The 15,237-nt window shown below is 39.3% G+C and overlaps 1 protein-coding gene and 1 long non-coding RNA gene across 2 annotated transcripts in view; one reads left to right on the forward strand and one right to left on the reverse strand.

Moving 5' to 3' along the window:
• Positions 1 to 1,060, forward strand: part of LOC121494239 — an 89,448-nt gene extending 88,388 nt beyond the window's left edge. The window contains exon 5 of the long non-coding RNA XR_005988769.1: positions 417 to 1,060. This is a non-coding gene — a long non-coding RNA (uncharacterized LOC121494239). The remainder of the gene's footprint in view (positions 1 to 416) is intronic.
• A 5,286-nt stretch (positions 1,061 to 6,346) lies between these two features.
• DMRTA1 (DMRT like family A1) lies at positions 6,347 to 11,971 on the reverse strand. The gene is given in 3 exon segments (XM_041760453.1): positions 6,347 to 7,649; positions 11,068 to 11,126; positions 11,128 to 11,971. Coding segments are annotated over 3 exon segments (1,575 nt in total). The 5' UTR covers positions 11,799 to 11,971; the 3' UTR covers positions 6,347 to 6,804.
• Positions 11,972 to 15,237: the final 3,266 nt, after the last annotated feature.

Consider the following 15,237-nt stretch of genomic DNA (forward strand, 5'->3'; position numbering starts at 1 on the left):
TAAAAAGCGGCTCATTTTCATGGTTCATACTCCTGCCACACTTCCTCCTCTCTTTCTAATGTGAAGTTGTCTATGACAGCAGAATAAGAAAGAACAATTTGGTACTTATTCACAGATTCTGCACACTATCTGAGCACTATCTGGAATGAACAGTTGCAGTACTCCAGGTATAGCTCTGAAGGATAGCAGTGAAGAAAATCTTTCCAATGGGAAGAATTTCATGCTGTGCACTTAATTGTTCATTTGGCCTGAAAGGATAGATAGAGGTACATATCTAAAAATGAGTCATGACCAGTGGCTAACAGTTTGGTTTTACAAATAGAAGAAACATAATTGGAAACAAGACTTAAGAAAGAAATATGTGGAAAGAGCTCTCCAAGTAGGCACAAATATAAGAATCTTTTTGTCCCATACAGATGCTCATCAAATGGCAATCTTAGAAGAGGAAGATCTTAATAATCATATGCATGAAGAGACGCATTCTTTTCCCATTCTTTTATCCTCATATTTGCTCAATTGGCTCATGAAGACAGTGATCATGGAAGCAGAGATGGAGCTTGTGTATGGGCTCAGCAACACAATTTCCACTCACCAAGGCCAATTTGGATAGAGCCACTGCTGAGTACCCAACCTGCCAAGAGCAAATATCAACACTGAGCCCCTAAAATGGCACTGTTCCCTAGGGGAACCAGCCAGCCACCTGATATCAGGTTGATTACACTGGATAACTTCCATCATTGAAGGAGTAGCTCTTTGTTCTCGCTGGAAAAGACATTTATGCTAGATATAGTTTTGTCTTTCCCACTCTCAATGTTTCTGCTAAAACTGCCATCTGTGGGCTTACAGAATGCTTTGTTCACCTTCATAGTATTCCATACAACATTGCTTCTGATAAAGAAACTCACTTTATAGCAAATGAAGTACAACATTGGTCTCATGCTCATGGACTTCTCTGGTATTATTATGTTTCCCTCATCCTGAAACAGCTGGCTTAATAAAATTATGGAATGGCCTTTGGAAGACTCAGTTATGGCACCAGCTGGTGACAGCACTTTATGGGACTGGAATAATGTCCTCCTGGATGTAAGATATGCTTTGAATCAGCTATAAACATGTAGCGATATTTCTCTGATACCAGAATTCATGAGTTTAGGAATCACAAGAAAGATATGGAAATGGCTCTTCTCATATTAATGCTATGATTCACTAGAAACTTTCCTTTTGCTGTTTCTTTTTTCTACAACTTTTGGCACTTTTGCTTTACAAGACTTACTTCCCAAAGGAGAAAGGATTTCACCAAAGAATACCACATTTTACTAGAATCTGAGACTATCATTGGCTACTTGGGTACCTCTTAACACTGAAATAACAGAAAAGAAGCAGGGAGATTATTTCCAGCATGCAAGAGATCCTCAGGAATGTTAGTCTTCCCATATTTTATGGTAAAAGATAATAAGATCTTACAGCAACTCAATAAATATAGGGCTGTAATGGCACAGATTCTTCAGGAATGAAGATGTTCCATCAAGTAAGGAACCACAATTAACTGAGACACTTGCTGGGGGTGAAGAATATGAAATGGGGAGTAAAAAAAAAGGAAGTTATCAATACCATCTATGATCCCATTATTAGTTACAAACACGAAGGCACTGGTATATAAGATTTCTTCCTTGCTTCTAAGTAAGTGTGTGCATGCATCCACAGGCCAAGTTTCCCTCTCTCCAATATAAGATTTATTAATAGTGGTTAACTATATCTCAGAACTGTTACCCTTATTTTACTGAAAGGAAACAAATGACCAGGAGTTTAATTAACCTGCCTAAGTCATCTAGCCAAATCCATCCTAAGTCTCAACTCTGGAATAAGTTCTCCTTTTAGAAAAACATACTGATGTGTACTTTATGAAAAATATGTTAAAGTTTAACTTCAGTGTTCTCCAAGTCCTTTTTGAGCCCTCTTCTTCTTCCTGATGCCATGTAGACCAACTGACCTCATGCTAACCTCTGTACCACTTAACCCCTTGTAAATCATGCACTGTTCTGTCTCTTCCTTTTGTATCTACTCCTGAGATCATCATATAGGAAAAGTTCTGATGAACAAAACTGCAATGTGTTTTATTGAAAAATAATGGTTGGGTGTTTTCATCATCTTAGAATTGAAAGTCATTTATTTAACAAATATTCATCATTTTTCTGGTTTGCTTTATAAATGATTGAGTTCCAACACTGAAGTAGTACTGAAAATCTCATCAATCAGGTTGTCGAATGGTAATTTCTACATGGTATTTTCAGTGAGTAGAAGACACGTTTGTTATACAAGGCAGTCATTCCACCCTTGGACAGTTGCTAACTGCCAAAGAGTCCTTCCTTGTGTTCCTCTGAATCCTCTTTCCATGTAACTTTTACTTTCCATGCCACTATACTCTACAGAATGACCCCAATTCATTTTTCTCATATGCTAGCTCTTTAAAATGTTTTCACTTATACTATTTCTAACACTTGCACATAAAACACTACTACCACCACCACAATCACCACTTAGCATCTTATATCTGTTTTATTACGAGTTTTAGAATTACTCTTAGTGTATGCCACTCAGAACTGATCATGACTTCAGCTAATACCTAGCCAACTGATATTCCAGAGTACAAGTACTCTCACCTCCCTCATTCCACATTACTCCTATTCATGTAATCTAATATCAATGGACTTTCAGCATATGCATGTTATATGGTAAACTCATGGTGAATTTACCCATCAGCAAATAACACTACTTTTTGTTCTCCTTAAAATTTGATATAAATCCAGGTCTCTCTTCCCTACGTGTGCAGTTGATTTTTTTTTTTTAATATTCCTAGGATTTTGAGCACTATATCAGTTCACTTGAATGAGAGTTAGAGGGTGGGAATCAACCATTTAAAACCCATTCTGTCTTCCAAAAGATCAGCTGCCCTTCTCAGATGTGTGTGTCCATGAATAAGATAATAATGAAATGTATTCCTTCATCTACTTGGTTGACAAAAAATTTAAAAACGGTCAAGTACAGGAATCTAAAACCCTTCCTGCTTGACATGGATTTTCTAATTAATATTTTTTAGTATGCCTGTTCGACTTTCTATATATTTCCTCCTAATTGTATCTATTTCTAGTCTATTTTTCTTTTTTTTAAGATTTTATTTATTCATTCACGAGATACACAGAGAGAGGGAGAGAGAGGCAGAGACACCAGCAGAGGGAGAAGCAGGCTCCATGCAGGGAGCCTGATGCAGGACTCGATTCTGGGACTCCAGGATCATGCCCTGGGCCGAAGGCAGGAGCTAAACCGCTGAGCCACCCAGGGATCCTCTATTTTTCTTAAATAAACTTGTCACTAAGATGGAGTTTAATAAATATTCAATATTTCAAGCAATTTTTTGACATAGATGTTTTGATATGGCCACATTTATGACCCTTAAAGCTATGAGCATCCTCATAAGGCTACGTAATGTGGCCATTGCGACTTGAGAATACTGCAACACTCTAAAAAAATTAAAACCTCAGTTTTTTTAAATTACCAAATTGGCAAAAGTAAGAAACAGATTTCATAGTTCTCTTCCCTTTCATCTTGTCTTTCCTTGAATTTCCCATCACTAACATGGAGTTCAGAAAGGGGAAATGGCAATTCATTTCTCTCATCTGAATAATACTTAGTAAGCAAAAACAAACAAAAAAGATTATTTTAATGTTTGGCACAGCTGCTCTGAAGTGTCACACCAAAACAGCTTGAATTTGGAGGGGACAATGCCAAATAAGTTAGGGCCTAGCTCTGCAATGCAGGATTCCATAATAGGACTATTTGGAGATGCGTGGAAAAGAAGAAAGGATCTGAGCAGGAACTTTTCCCATTATCCTTGACCTAAAGGATGAGCGTCTACACTTAAGATCACGCTGCCCAAAGGAAAAGCTTTGCTTTTATGAAGCTGATGATGCACTTCATCTCATTTTGTACAGAGGAGAATGATTCTATTTACAGTGGTAAATAATTAAGTGCTTTATGCCAAGCCTCTCTTGTACTGTGAAGGCTTTTTAACTTCAAAGAAAAACAATTGTCTAAGGAAACTGCATTTAAAATAAATAAATAAAGAGATGAATGAGTAGGCCACTTCATGTTTCTTAGTTCTAAGTTCACAGTTAGGAATTTCTAAGAAGGAAGGTCTTAAAATCCCCAAGATCTTTCTGTTTCAGCAGAAGTTGCAGGGAAAAAAGTAGATCACTTCACTCACATGCTCTTCAATTGTCCCTGCAACTCTAACCCATTTTAATAGAATAGCCAGATGAGAGCTTAGACCAGGAGGCCTATGCATGGACTCAGAAGAATTCCAAAAGCTCACCACTGGGATTAGGAAATTATCTTTGATCCAGAGGCCACAAACTAGGGTGACTTCCATGCATCCATTCAATGGAACAAAAGCTTTCTCTTTGCCCACCTCTTTCACTTATAGACAAGTTGTTTACCTCTCAAACAAATTGCCCTTCCCTAAACACACTACATGGAAACAGATACTGTTCCCTCTGTGTAGTCAGTAGTTTAGGAGCTCAGGCCTCACGCAGTATCCATAGGCATAAACCTCATGATTACACAGAACTTACTGATGTACCAACATTATCAAACAGTACCAACACTGCATAACTGGATGTTTTTGTACACATGGTAACAGAGACTATGAGCACTCTGAGGTGAAGTCTTGAATCTTATTAACCACTTTATCCCCTGTGTGTAGCATAGTGCCTGGCACAAAGTAGGTGCTTAATAAATAGTTGTTGAATAAGCAAAATTCCAAGCTAATACTTCCAAGCTAATAGTTTTTTTTATGTTTAATTCAGTCATCGAAAACTATTACTTGAACACCTATTATCCACCAGATACTATACAAAGCTGTGATGGGACAAACAGACATGAATCCTTCCCAGACCTTATAGTCTAACTGAAATTGGTGAAGTAACTTCTACTCCTGATGACTGTCTCTATTATGGTAACCTTGGTAAAATGGGCAATACTACTGCTAAGCCTCAAATTCCTCACATTCAATTTAATGTTGAACAAAATGACCTACTCTATAAGCTTATTTAGTACTAAAATTATTGTAAAGCGTATGAAATGTATAAAGCATTATGTAAATTAACTTGTTTTAAGAGTATAAAATTATTTTTTAAACTTGAATGTGATTCAAAATGGATATTTCCCCAGTTCAAAAGCAATTCAGGGGGATCCCTGGGTGGCTCAGCGGTTTAGCGCCTGCCTTTGGCCCAGGCCATGATCCTGGAGTCCCGGGATTGAGTCCCGCATCGGGCTCCCTGCATGAGGCCTGCTTCTCCGTATGCCTGTGTCTCTGCCTCTCTCTCTCTGTGTTTCTCATGAGTAATGTATGTACACACACATACACACACATATATACACACAAACATATATATATAATTTAAGAAACTTTTTTAGTGTATCATGTTGTTCAAACTGTTTAAACTATTTTTAATTCATCAACCATCTTACACCACAGCTGGGTTTTCATTTATTCCTAACAATAACAATGAAGCTACTATCTTCAAAAAAGTGATGACATATAAAAAAAACTTCATGAAATTGTTTTATAAGCCATTTTCTCAGGGACATTCCACTTACTGAAATAAACAGCTTTTGTATGCTCCAGGTGGAGAGCAAAAATATTATTAAAATCTCAAGGAGTCTTCTAAAATTTAATGATAATATTATCTCCTTTATAAATTTTATCTCTCCTCAATGCATTAAGCATCATCTACCTATAGTCAATCAATATTTATCTGAATAAGTATTTAAATTTTCTGAATAAGACTATTTTTACCTTTGAGAAGGGCTGCTCCCATATTCTTGCCACAAACATACAGAAAGGAGTATTTCTCCAAAAACAAAGATTAAAATCCTAACCCACAGTATATGTTCACTTTATAATATAAAAGTTTCTATGTAGCATGATCCAAAATGACTGTTTCAAAAGAAGTTTAGCTTAGCTTATACTACTAAGAAACCATTCACTTCAAATTCCTACACTCTACCAGAACTTAGATGCAATTAATGATAGTGGCCAGGAGATGGTGCAGTCTCATTTCCTAAAATTTACTTCATAGGTTTTGTATAATTTACAAAGTTTAAAGAGAAATGTTTTGTTAATGGCACTTGTTATCACAAATAGTAGATACGAATGAAAAATAAGACAGTCAGAAAAAAATAAGGAATTTAAATTTCCCAAAAGTTTTACTTATTATTAATCACTTATATGTGAATAAAATGCTTTTTAAAAAGCTTGAATAGCTTTTTTCTCTCCCATTTACAAGGAATAGACGGAAAGAAAAAGTTCAAAGTAATAGTCATTTGGAATTACCTCAAATTTTTAATTTTTCCTCTCAGTTTATTTTATATGTTGGGTTGCTTTACACTCATAAATGTATTTTACAACTATAAATTCAATTTTTCAATAAAATAAAAACAAGTATAGTTTTAAAATAGGGATTCTACAACCGATATTTTAGGGAGATAATTCATAAAGGTAAAAATATTTCCTGAAATGACTTTATTCAAGGCACATATAATGTTTAAATGCTTCTTTCACTTAATAAATGCTGAAGAAGAATCCTTAGATCTTAAATTTATCATATTGGCTGTAAAAAAAAAAAATAGCATTTTAAGGTCTAGTAAGCCTCTCACATACATAGCGTACATATTAATAGATGTGGGTGTGTGGGTTGTGTTGCCTGCTTCTAGAAATACTCCAGAAAGGGAGAATAGGCAGAAATATTACAGATTGTCCTGATTTGGCCTGGAATACAATCTGCCACCAGTTACTGAGTCTTTGCTGGGAAGGTAGGAAGACTCCCTAATCATTCCTGAAAATGCATAATCCAAAGCAGGCCGAAAAGGCAATGCTGGTACCAACCCCGGAGTTAGGTAAGGAGTCATAAAACCAGAGAGCCCTCTTCCTGGAGAGGAATATGCCAGGCGTAATGGATTGATACCTAATCTAGGATTTAAGCTGTAGACACCTGAATCACCTCCATAAGAAGCAGAAGCAGTTTGAAGAGGAGAGAAAGCTGACTTATTCCCAAGAGTTCCGAAACCAATTCCACCTAAACTAAAGTTTGAAGCTCTCTGAAAAGCTGTATTTTCCAATCCTCCTGAGTTTGCTAAGTCCCTGGTGTCTGGTTGATGTTCTCTCCCATTTAGGACCTGTTCAATGGCTTGAACCACATCTCCTTTGCAGAAGCGTAAAATGCCTTCCAGCCGGCTACGCCTGTAACTTGGGAAAATCCTGGTTAGGATATCGAGAGGGTCTCTTGGTCTTGAGGACAGCGTGGAAAGGCTGGCTCTGGTAGCAGTGAAGTCTTTGGCCCACTCACTTTCATTTCCTGATTCCAGATCAGATGATGACAGGGACCTGGGACTCTCTTCCCCTCCTGATAGCTCCCCGGGGTGAAGAGGCTGAATAATATCTTCCTTGTTTGAGCTTTCTGAAATAGATGGCCTGATGTTTTGTTTTCCAATGACCCCATTAGACTTAGGAGATGATCCCAGAGTACGCTGATGGGATTTAGAGACTGGCTCTTGTCCATTCTGGCATGAGTCACATTTACTCTCTTTTAGTTCTGGAGGAAAAAAAGGAAATCGAATAAAGGAAAACTTCCCAAAATACAGACAGTATTGCCTATTTGAAAATAATGTTGGATAAAATAATTGATTAACTCACAGTATATTACTAATATTTATTTGCTGAAAGAGACCTTAATCAATCAAAAGTTTAAAATGTCATTCAGAAATGCAGGCATTGGAATAGCAGGAAAATGTTATCTATTAGGTCATTCCAAGATCTCAAAATTATATAACATACAAATGCTATAGTTAATTTAGGAATCAGAAGATAAATGTCTATTATTACCCCCCAACTACTAACGTGAAACCAATATTTCACACTATTTGCCCCATTTTGTGTTTTGAGATTTTCCTAATTTCCCCAAATTTCATTGTTTTCCCAGTGAGGTTTTTTTCAAAATAACACTATTCAAAGAGAACTAAATAAAATGATTGTTTAGATAAGAAGTCACAGGAAGGAACGATCTCAGTATGAAAATGAATATTCTATTTATAACTAAGTTTCAATGTATTTTTTTTAATGCTCACATTTCAGGTTCCAATGAAGCTACCTGAATAATGTGAAAAAACAACAAAGTTCTTCATTTCACTTCAAATCTAAACCAATAATGACCACTGCTGTACCAATCTCAAATCATACCAGAACTCACATTTCATTTTATGTGAGAGATGATACAGACTTGGTATTTTTCATAGTCCCTTGTGAAATTAGGACTTTCTTTTTCAATCCCTAGGAAATGTCCAAAAGAGTTTACAGTCAAATTGTCTCTTAAAGAAAATTACAAAATGCAGTATTGCAATCTGTATGTATCTTCAAAGTGTCTTATAAAAACAACATATGAGTCATTTGCTTCAAATCACAACTCCTTTCCAATATTAAGGACAGTTTTCCAAAAACATTTTATATAAAAATCCAATTTCATACATCAAATTGGTGAGTATATTAATATTCATAAAATAGTAACAGTAATGTCCTTTTGTACAGTTCATGCCAGGAAAAATAATAATAATTTATACTTATACTCCACTAAATAACTTTTATTTTGGTTTACATTTCCTCTATCCTATAGACATATTTTGTCTCTATTTCCAACAAAAAGAGTAAACTGTCAAGTGAGATTACTCAGAGTATTTCTGTCAAACTTTCTTTTTCTAAAATGTTATAAATTCAACAAAACAAATTACTGCCTAAAGCAGTGATTCTCACACATGATTTGCAACCTTCCTAGGGTTTCTCAAGAAGGAGTCCTAAATTCTAAAGAAGTACCTATATTTTAAAATTAAGTAACTGTGTGCAATTTAACACTTTGAGGGTTAAAATTCTGTCATTGTATTAAACAGATGACAAAAGAAAAGATGTTGCTCCTGCAAAACTACAAATATTCTCTAGTATTTTCAGCTTTAAAAGAAACAAGGAAACTTTTCTAATGAAGTCTACCAAATGGGGATAGATTGGCCTTAGTTGACCATTACATTTTATTTCTAACTATGACTGATTAAATATGCCCCCAGAACATGTAAGGTATCAAAATTTCATGTCTACAGCAATTTACACACAAAACAATTTTTATTAGGGTACTGTACTCATACGGTACAATATAACGCAATAGATTGCATAAGACGCTGGAAATAAGGTATCTTTAAGATACTATGATATCCTTTACATCATCTCTCTGTTTTCTCAACTCCTATATCAGGTTTTATTTTTTTACTTTTATCATTGTGTATTTTGTCTTGTGTTGGATACATATAGTCTTCCTTCTTTTGTATATAGGTGTTTTTCTTGTGTAGAAAAATCTTACTCACTTCTGAATCACTGCTAGTCTTTGTCTAATGAGTGAGTGAATTAAAAAGACTACTGCAGTTCAAGGATATTGGGTAAGAGAATGCAGTCAGTCTAGAAAAGCTATAGACATGGCTTTTCAAAAAAAGGAAGTAAACTGAGGCAAAGAATAAAATAAAATACTTGACCCTATCAAACAGAACACTCTGGTTTACTCCTCCCCCCACAAAAAAAATCATATAAAATCAATGTCTAGCAGAGAGGTATTAGCCACGTTACACTGTCAATTTACAGTATTTTAACTTTTACTTCTTTTTTATAGCAGTTATTTGTTTAAATGAATTTGTTCTTCAGCACTCTGATTTTTTATGAGAAATGTTTAGTCTATTTTGTCCACTGAAATGAACTAGGACATGGGCAAAACATTGGCATAGGTGAACACAAAGTCATATAAGCCTTATTTAAATACAGAGTCTTTTTCAAAAATACATCTTGTAATCCAAAAAGATCTGCAACTTTCACAATTCAGGAAAGTGTTCTAATTAATAACTTACTTTTCATTACTGTAGAATTTCATATGCTACAACCTATCTTGAATTTATACAAAAATACTGAAATGACTTTTACACTACTAGTGTTACCTGCAGAGGGCTGGGAAATTCACTAAAATAAACTGAGATTTACATCAGCAGGAAAACTTAATTTGAGGTAACTCTAGTTTTATATATATAATATAAACTTTATATATAAAATTCCACTGTCAAGTGGGATTACTCAGAGTATTTGTCAAACTTTCTTTTTCTCAAATGTTATAAATCCAACAAAACAAATTACTGCCTAAAGCAGTGATTTTCACACGTGTGTGTGTGTGTGTGTGTGTCTTTTTTACAGAACACGGAATGAAGATGATTTGTGGCCAATAAAAAAAGAGGGAAAAAATTAAAATATAAAGGGCGATATAAGAAATCTCTATTACTGGATTTTAAAATTCTTCTTCCCCCCAAAAAAAAATAAAATAAAATAAAATAAAATTCTTCTTCCCAATGGTTTTACAAATCTGGAAAGCCCAAAGGTCTTTCCTTTGGGAAAGAGCTGAAACTCCAAATTTAGAGCTTTCTACACTTTTGGAGGCTAACCAACAGTTGCAAGGTGGTGCTTAAAATTTTTAAGAGAAGGAAAAGAGGTGAAAAGAGGTTTGGTGGTTTTCAGAGTCTTCCCCACTTGTAGCTGGCACCAAAGGTTTGCCCCAAAGCTGAAGAACTGTAGTCCCGACCTTCAGGGAACTTCCCAGCAAGACTGGAAGATCAACTCCGGTTCACAGCTGAAGAGAGTATACACAGAGCAAGCCTGAAGCCCGCTCGTCTCCCCGAGCTTCTCCGCCAAGGCCCACTCCTTGGAAGCTCCAGCTCCGCGAGTCACGGTCCCTGGGGCGCAGGCTCCGACTGCGCCTCACACTGCACCCCCACAGGCTATCCTACCGCCCGAGGGGGGCTCCCTTCCCAGTCCACAGCGCTTTCCCTCAACTCGGACCAACGCTTCTTCTCAACAACTTTTCCTGCCCATCGCCGAGGCCTGGCTTCTTGTTTCCAGGGTTTGTCTTCTCTGCAGAGCGTCAAGACCGACCGACTCACCTGGTTTGGGCTCCGTCTCATCCGGCCGGCCCACCTGGAGAGCAGCGGTCGCCAGACCCGGCCTGCCTCGAGGCACCGAGTCCCAGCGGCGTCCCCAGCGGCGTCCCCAGCGGCGTCCCCGGGCCCGTCCCCGCCCCCGCCCCCGCCGCAGGGCCGCTCGGGGCCCCGGCCTCCTCGGCTCTGCCGCCGCCGCCGCCGCCGCCGCCGCCTCCGGCCGCCCGACCCGCCGGGCCGCAGGGCCCCGGGCACAGCAGCCGCGGCAGCCCCCGGGCCTCGCTCTCCTCCTGCGCCTGCTGCCGGCGCAGCGCCACCTGCGCGGCCATGACGCGCTGGCGCTCGGCTATCAGGGTGCACTTGGCACACGCGCAGTCCCGCCAGCGGCAGAAGCGCTTGTGGCCCTTGAGCGCCGACACGACGCCGTGGTTGCGGCAGCGCGCGCACTTGGGCGTCCGCGGGAAGCCGCAGCCCGCCGCGCCCGCGCCCGCGCCCGCGCCCACGGCCCTCTCCAGTCCCGGGGCCGGCGCGCAGCCCCCGCCCGCCGTGGCGGCCGCGGCTGCCCGCAGGAACAGGCTGGGGGGCCGCAGGAACGTCGGAGGCACCGGGATGGCCGGGGGGAGCGGCACCGCCGGAGACGGGGACGGAGCCGGGGGCGCGGGCGCCAGCAGCCCCGGGGCCAAGTGGGCTCGGCCGCTGCCGCCGCGGGCTCCGCGGCCACACGGCGACGGCTCCATTCCCGACGTGTCTGGCGAGCAAAGGGCGCCGTCCGCAGTAACCCTGCCCGGGAGCGGCGGGAGGCGGCCCCGGCCGCGGTCCCGCTGCCTCCCTCCCTCCCACGGACGCAGGGCGGCACGGTCCCCGCGGGTGCTGGGGACGCTAAGGGGCGCAGATGGCCAGGGAGCCTCGCCGGGTCCCGGGGCGCTAAGTTAGTGCCCCTCGGCCCGGCGCGCTCCCCGGCTGCGCGGGGGAAGGCAGGCTGGAGGCGCTGCCACGCCCACCGGGGAGCGAGCGGCCGGCTCCCTGGCCCCGGGAGGGAGGGAGGGAGGGCCGGCGGCGGGCCCGCCTGCGGGGAGGGACGGGGACACAAGAAACCGTCTTAGGGCTGGCTCAAGGCCCCTCCCCAGGAAAGCACTTTTCCCCCCGCTTGCCTCCCCTTGAATTCCTCAATGTATATTTTTGTGAAATAACCAAGCCCTCCGCCGTGCCTTTTACTGCCCTTCTTACGTTAAGCAAAATTGGTTAAGTTCTTTCCTCAGTCCCATGCTTCTCCCAAGCAAGTTTGAAGATCTGGGTGTGGAGTTTTTTGTTTTTTTTTTTTTTTCTTTTCCTTTTCCCAGGTGAAGTATTCAGGAGGGTGGCATGGCCAATATTAATGAAAAAGCACAGCTTGATGAATGGCAAGTACCCATCTGGAAGATGCCTTATGTTAAATGGGTCTTAGGACTGCATCAAAACAATGGATAAATATGAAGGGAATTGATTCACATTCCGATTCTTCTCGTTCATAACATTCATTATTTACAAATGCAAATTTGGATTGCATGTATTGCTATATTTATAAATGCTACTGCCCAAAGAAGTCTATGCATTTTTTTTCATTTTTTTTTTATTTATGATAGGCACACAGTGAGAGAGACAGAGGCAGAGACATAGGCAGACGGAGAAGCAGGCTCCATGCACCGGGAGCCCGACGTGGGATTCGATCCCGCGTCTCCAGGATCACGCCCTGGGCCAAAGGCAGGCGCCAAACCGCCGCGCCACCCAGGGATCCCAGTCTATGCATTTCTTATGTGGAACTCTATGCACAACAACTGTGTTAAAGCTGTTTCAAAAGTACTTCATATTTCTATTGTAGAATACTGGAAAAGGTTGCTTAGACCATTCTTTAAATATGCCATCATAATATGCACTCTTAAAATACGCATTTAATGCCCTTAATTATAAGAAAAGATCATACTGCTTTTAAACCAAAAGAGCATTTGAAGCAGAAAATTCCCAAGTGCTTGTTCTTAATGCAAAGGAGAGTTGGGACTCTCTCTCCTCAGTTCTTCAAAATTATATTCAACTACCTTGACAAGCAATTCATATTTTAGCCCTAAAATGGCTATAACAATGACATTTTTACCATCACAACCACTTAAGACACACATTGCTAATCCATCTGGGCTTTCTCCTGCCTGCCCAGTTCAAATCATCACCACCGTCACCATCCTACCATATCAACATCCTAATATCCTACCATAGAGGTTTCCACTCCTTCCTAAGCACTAGAACTACCTAGGGAACTTTTAAAAGATATAGATACTCCAATCCAAGTATTCTGATTCTTTTGGTCTGAGTCTTTTAAACTCTCAAGGAGATGATTATATACAACCAAAGTTTAAAACTACAACTCTAAAAATGTCTATACCCTCTGCAGATTCTGTACTATTCAAATTTTCTCACACTTCTAGATCTTTGCTCAAGTCACTTTTGTCTTATAGCTAGTTATTCCCAGGAGTAGCTAGGCCACTCCTGGGTGGCCTAATCAGCTGAGCATCTGACTGGATTTTTTGGCTCAGGTCATGATCTCAGGGTCCTGGAATTGAAACCCTGAGCCAGGCTCCACACTCAATGGGGAGTCTGCTTTAGGATTCTCTCTCCTCCCTTTCCCCTGCTCATGGGTGTTCTCTCTCTCTCTCTCATCTCTCTCTCATTCTCTCTCTCATAAATAACTAAATAAATTACCTAGTAAGAAAACAATTCCCTTTTCTATTATTTTTAAGACTTGGTTACCTAAAAGGAAAAAAAACAACTTGATATGTCTTTAGAATCTCTAGACTTGTTAATTATGCTTTTTAACAATGAAAAAAAATTAAGAGCTTCAGCAAGTACCACTCTTTACCTGAAATTTAACACTATTTTTGTTTTTATTTGATTATCAAAGTAACCTTTCAAATTATGGCATGTGATACTGGTTTTCATCCAAGGAAGTGAAAATAATTTTTAAGTGAATGTATTTAAATAAAAAGTGTGTCTATTTAAATGAGAAATAATATGTGAAAAGGCTGAAAATTAATAAACTTTGGTGACAAAAACTAAAGATTTAAATTAATGGAGAGAGATACTATGTCCATGGGGCAGAAGATTCGATCTTGTTAAGGAGACAAGTCTACCTACATTGATCTGTAGATAAATTCCATTTCAATCAAAATTTCAGCAAACTTTTTTGGTAGAAATTTTCAAGCCTATTCTAAAATGCATGTGGAAATGCAAAAGAACCTAGAATACCCAAGGATAAAGTTGCAAGGCTAACGATATCTTGTTTCAAAAATTATTACAAAGTTACAGTATCAGAACAGTGTAGCATAGGTGAAAAGATAGAAAAATCAACTAATGTGACAAAATAAGAGAGCTTAGACATAGAGTCACCCCTAAGTAGACAACTAATTTTATACAAAGGTACAAAAACAATTTAGTGGATGGAAAATGGATAGTTTTTCCAAACAAATTTTGCTGAAATAACTGGACATCTGTACGCAACTGGGAACAGGTTGTAAAGGGACAGTGAAAGATGGATAGCAGAGACTGCAAAGGATAAAATGGAAACTTTTGGAGATGATGAATACATTAGTTATTCTAACTGTGATAATGATTTGTGTGTATACATATGTCAAAAACTCATCAAATTGTATACATTATTTTTGCAGTTTATTGTTTGTCAATTATACTCTGATAAAGTTATTATAAAAAATAAAACCCCTGTTACCTCTGGGGTTAAAAAAAGGCATAAAATAATGTGAAAACACTTTAAGTAAACTTAAGTACTAATCCTAGGGTCTAAAACTGGAGCAATGATTTTAAACACTTGTATTTCCTTCAAACACACTGGAAAGCCTAACTCTCTTCTCTTAATAGTATGACGTGTTCTCTTTTTTTCTCAAATTATACTTTTTTGCTTTATTTTTACTCTAACAGCAATTGAGCTGTTCCTGTAAGTCACTGAGAAGATTTTAAAAGCCGCAATTTAGTAGTGGCAAAAGTTTCATCAAATGGAAAGGTGATGAGAAAGAAGAAACATTTTTAATTAAACTGTATGCAAATATCACAAATATGTCACTTACAAATTTGTAAATAAAGTTTTAAAGAGCAGACTGGTCTAATAAATGGGAACTGTAGAGGCATATCAGAAGG

The sequence above is a fragment of the Vulpes lagopus genome, chromosome 7 (genome assembly GCF_018345385.1).
Source record: "Vulpes lagopus strain Blue_001 chromosome 7, ASM1834538v1, whole genome shotgun sequence".
In the NCBI taxonomy this organism is placed as follows: Eukaryota; Metazoa; Chordata; class Mammalia; order Carnivora; family Canidae; genus Vulpes; species Vulpes lagopus.